The 982-nt window shown below is 48.5% G+C and overlaps 1 protein-coding gene across 1 annotated transcript; it reads left to right on the top strand.

Moving 5' to 3' along the window:
• Nucleotides 1-30: 30 nt before the first annotated feature.
• Nucleotides 31-562, top strand: PPTG_14201 (hypothetical protein; the record flags this gene model as incomplete). Its single annotated transcript, XM_008910742.1, has 2 exons — nt 31-425; nt 496-562. The coding sequence occupies 2 exons, from the start codon at nt 31-33 to the stop codon at nt 560-562; spliced, it is 462 nt and encodes a 153-aa protein (XP_008908990.1).
• Between the last annotated feature and the right edge of the window lie 420 nt (nt 563-982).

Below are 982 nucleotides of genomic sequence, written 5' to 3'. Positions count from 1 at the left end.
GCACTAGCCAGCGAGAACCAGAACGACTACATGCGTCTGGATTCGGACGATGACACCGAAGATGCATCTGTATTCAGTGACGATGATGACCTGGGGCCATCTGAAGCTGCTATTGAGAGTAATGGTATTGCTCCAGACTTTCATTTTGACCCGAAACTCCTCAATGCAATTGGTGGGGTGACCGAGATTTTACGGGGCAATGTAGACAAGACTTTACTGAGCGATATGAAGTTCAAGGGCTGGACTGATCCGAGCAACGTGACTCTTTATCCTTACATGGATGAGCCTCATGAGGCTCGGCCTGATAGCTGGATGTCAGAAGACTATCCTGGAATCTACGATGGTGACTACGGACCTACTCCTGGTGCGCTCAACGCTGCTAAAACACCGGCTGGTGCATTTTTCCGACTTGCACCCCCAGACATGTAGGAAACTATTGCTGGAGCAAGTGATGACTATTTTGAGGCGAACCTCGACAAGAGAGTGGCTGTACAGCATGCAAAGCAGCAAGCTCGAATTCGGAAACACAGAGACTTCCAAGATCAACCACCCAAGCAAATAAAAGAGGCACTCAACACTTTAATAGCACTTTTAACATGAAATGCGGTGGAGGCGCTTCCATCTCATTGGTCAAAATGACGTCGAGACTCGCTTCCATTGTGTGGTTGTGCGTGAATTGATGCGAGCATTCACTCAGAAGACCAACAAATAACAGCAGAAAGTCATACCTGGCAGTGAAAAGTCAAAACTGGCAGCAAAAAGTCAAAACGGGCAACAGAAAAGTCAAACCGGGCAACAGAAAAGTTGCCTGGCGTATCACCTTCGGTGATACCGCGACGCTTCGCGTCCACATCTAATTCCGTCCTGAATTCATCGCTCCGCTCCAAATTCTAACACGATAGGTTGTCTGGCGTATCACCTTCGGTGATACTGCGACGCTTCGAGTCCACATCTAATTCCATCCTGGATTCGTCGCTTCGCT

The sequence above is a fragment of the Phytophthora parasitica genome (genome assembly GCF_000247585.1).
Source record: "Phytophthora parasitica INRA-310 unplaced genomic scaffold supercont2.39, whole genome shotgun sequence".
NCBI lineage: Eukaryota > Oomycota > Peronosporomycetes > Peronosporales > Peronosporaceae > Phytophthora > Phytophthora nicotianae.
The sequence above is the reverse complement of the archived record's forward strand: the minus strand, read 5'-3'. Positions and strand labels throughout refer to the sequence as shown.